We start from the raw sequence: 1,121 nt of genomic DNA on the forward strand, positions 1-1,121 counted from the left end.
GCCCAGTTTTTTAAGGTTTGGGAAATTTTGGGGGGAATTATTTGTTTCGGATTGATTGTGTGAATCCGATAATCTTATCGGCTCGCAATTTATTTCTGAAAATTATAATTTAATTTAAATGAGTTTATATTATATAGTAATTCAACATCTTAACACTCGGACTGGTAAGGTGCTTCGTATTTTTAGTTTTAATATAAATAGTCTCGTTTCTAATTATATTGTTTATGTAAAATTTTTTAATGTGATCCTACTTGCAGAAAAAAAAAATCTAAGGATTCCGCGTTTCCCTTCCAGTTTGGATGATCCAATGGGCGCATGTGCGCATCGATTGTAGAAAGTTTGTACTAGTCTTTAGAGAACTGTGCTTTTGACGCTATGTCTTCTCTGATCACTTTCTTGTACATTTAATTTTACTCATAATGACAAACATCGTAATTACAATTTCTTTTTAAAAATAGACCAAATTTTAGTGGCGAAATTATAAATGTATAGTATATGTACAGTTAACGTGAGTGAAAGATTATGAAAGATTACAATTTTGTTTTATTTACTTCTCGAAATATATATAAATTATAAAAAGTACTATCGGCTATGGCAAAGTTCTTGGCAACCATAAAGGCAATAATAACGCGTTTGGTATTTGCATCGCATGGTTTCATCGCTATTTGGCAAGTAACAACTTTCAAAAAAAATCCGTATTTCTGGTACCTGAGCTGTCCTATCTTGTTGCTGTTCTTCGAAGGTATTTTCACACTCACTATAAAGGAAAACCAGGAATGGAAATGGTATGTGAGTTGTCGCAAATATTGTTATTGCTTTCAAAAAGTTTTAATTATGTAAAGTATAATGAAATTAAAAATTGTTAAATAACTTTCTTTAATTTTAAAAAAATTGAAAAGACAATTAAGATACAGAATTTTAACTAATTATTTTCCATTTATAAGTACATACAGAGAACTAAATGGATAATATAATTTTTTAGATAATTTTAAATAGATTTTATATTAATAGAATTTTAATCTTTCAAATTCCTGAATTAATTAGATATTTATAATTTAAAACTATAGATTATATATATATATATATATATATATATATATATATATATAAACATATATATA

General features: G+C 26.5%; 1 protein-coding gene across 1 annotated transcript in view; it reads left to right on the forward strand.

The window, feature by feature from the left end:
- Window positions 1-588: 588 nt before the first annotated feature.
- LOC108755570 (transmembrane protein 26) overlaps window positions 589-1,121 on the forward strand; it is a 33,187-nt gene continuing 32,654 nt past the window's right edge. Inside the window, exon 1 of the mRNA XM_018498655.1 lies at window positions 589-785. Within this exon, the coding sequence (XP_018354157.1) occupies window positions 592-785 (194 nt within the window). The 5' untranslated portion in view covers window positions 589-591. The remainder of the gene's footprint in view (window positions 786-1,121) is intronic.

The sequence above is a fragment of the Trachymyrmex septentrionalis genome, unplaced genomic scaffold (assembly GCF_001594115.1).
Source record: "Trachymyrmex septentrionalis isolate Tsep2-gDNA-1 unplaced genomic scaffold, Tsep1.0 scaffold89, whole genome shotgun sequence".
In the NCBI taxonomy this organism is placed as follows: Eukaryota; Metazoa; Arthropoda; class Insecta; order Hymenoptera; family Formicidae; genus Trachymyrmex; species Trachymyrmex septentrionalis.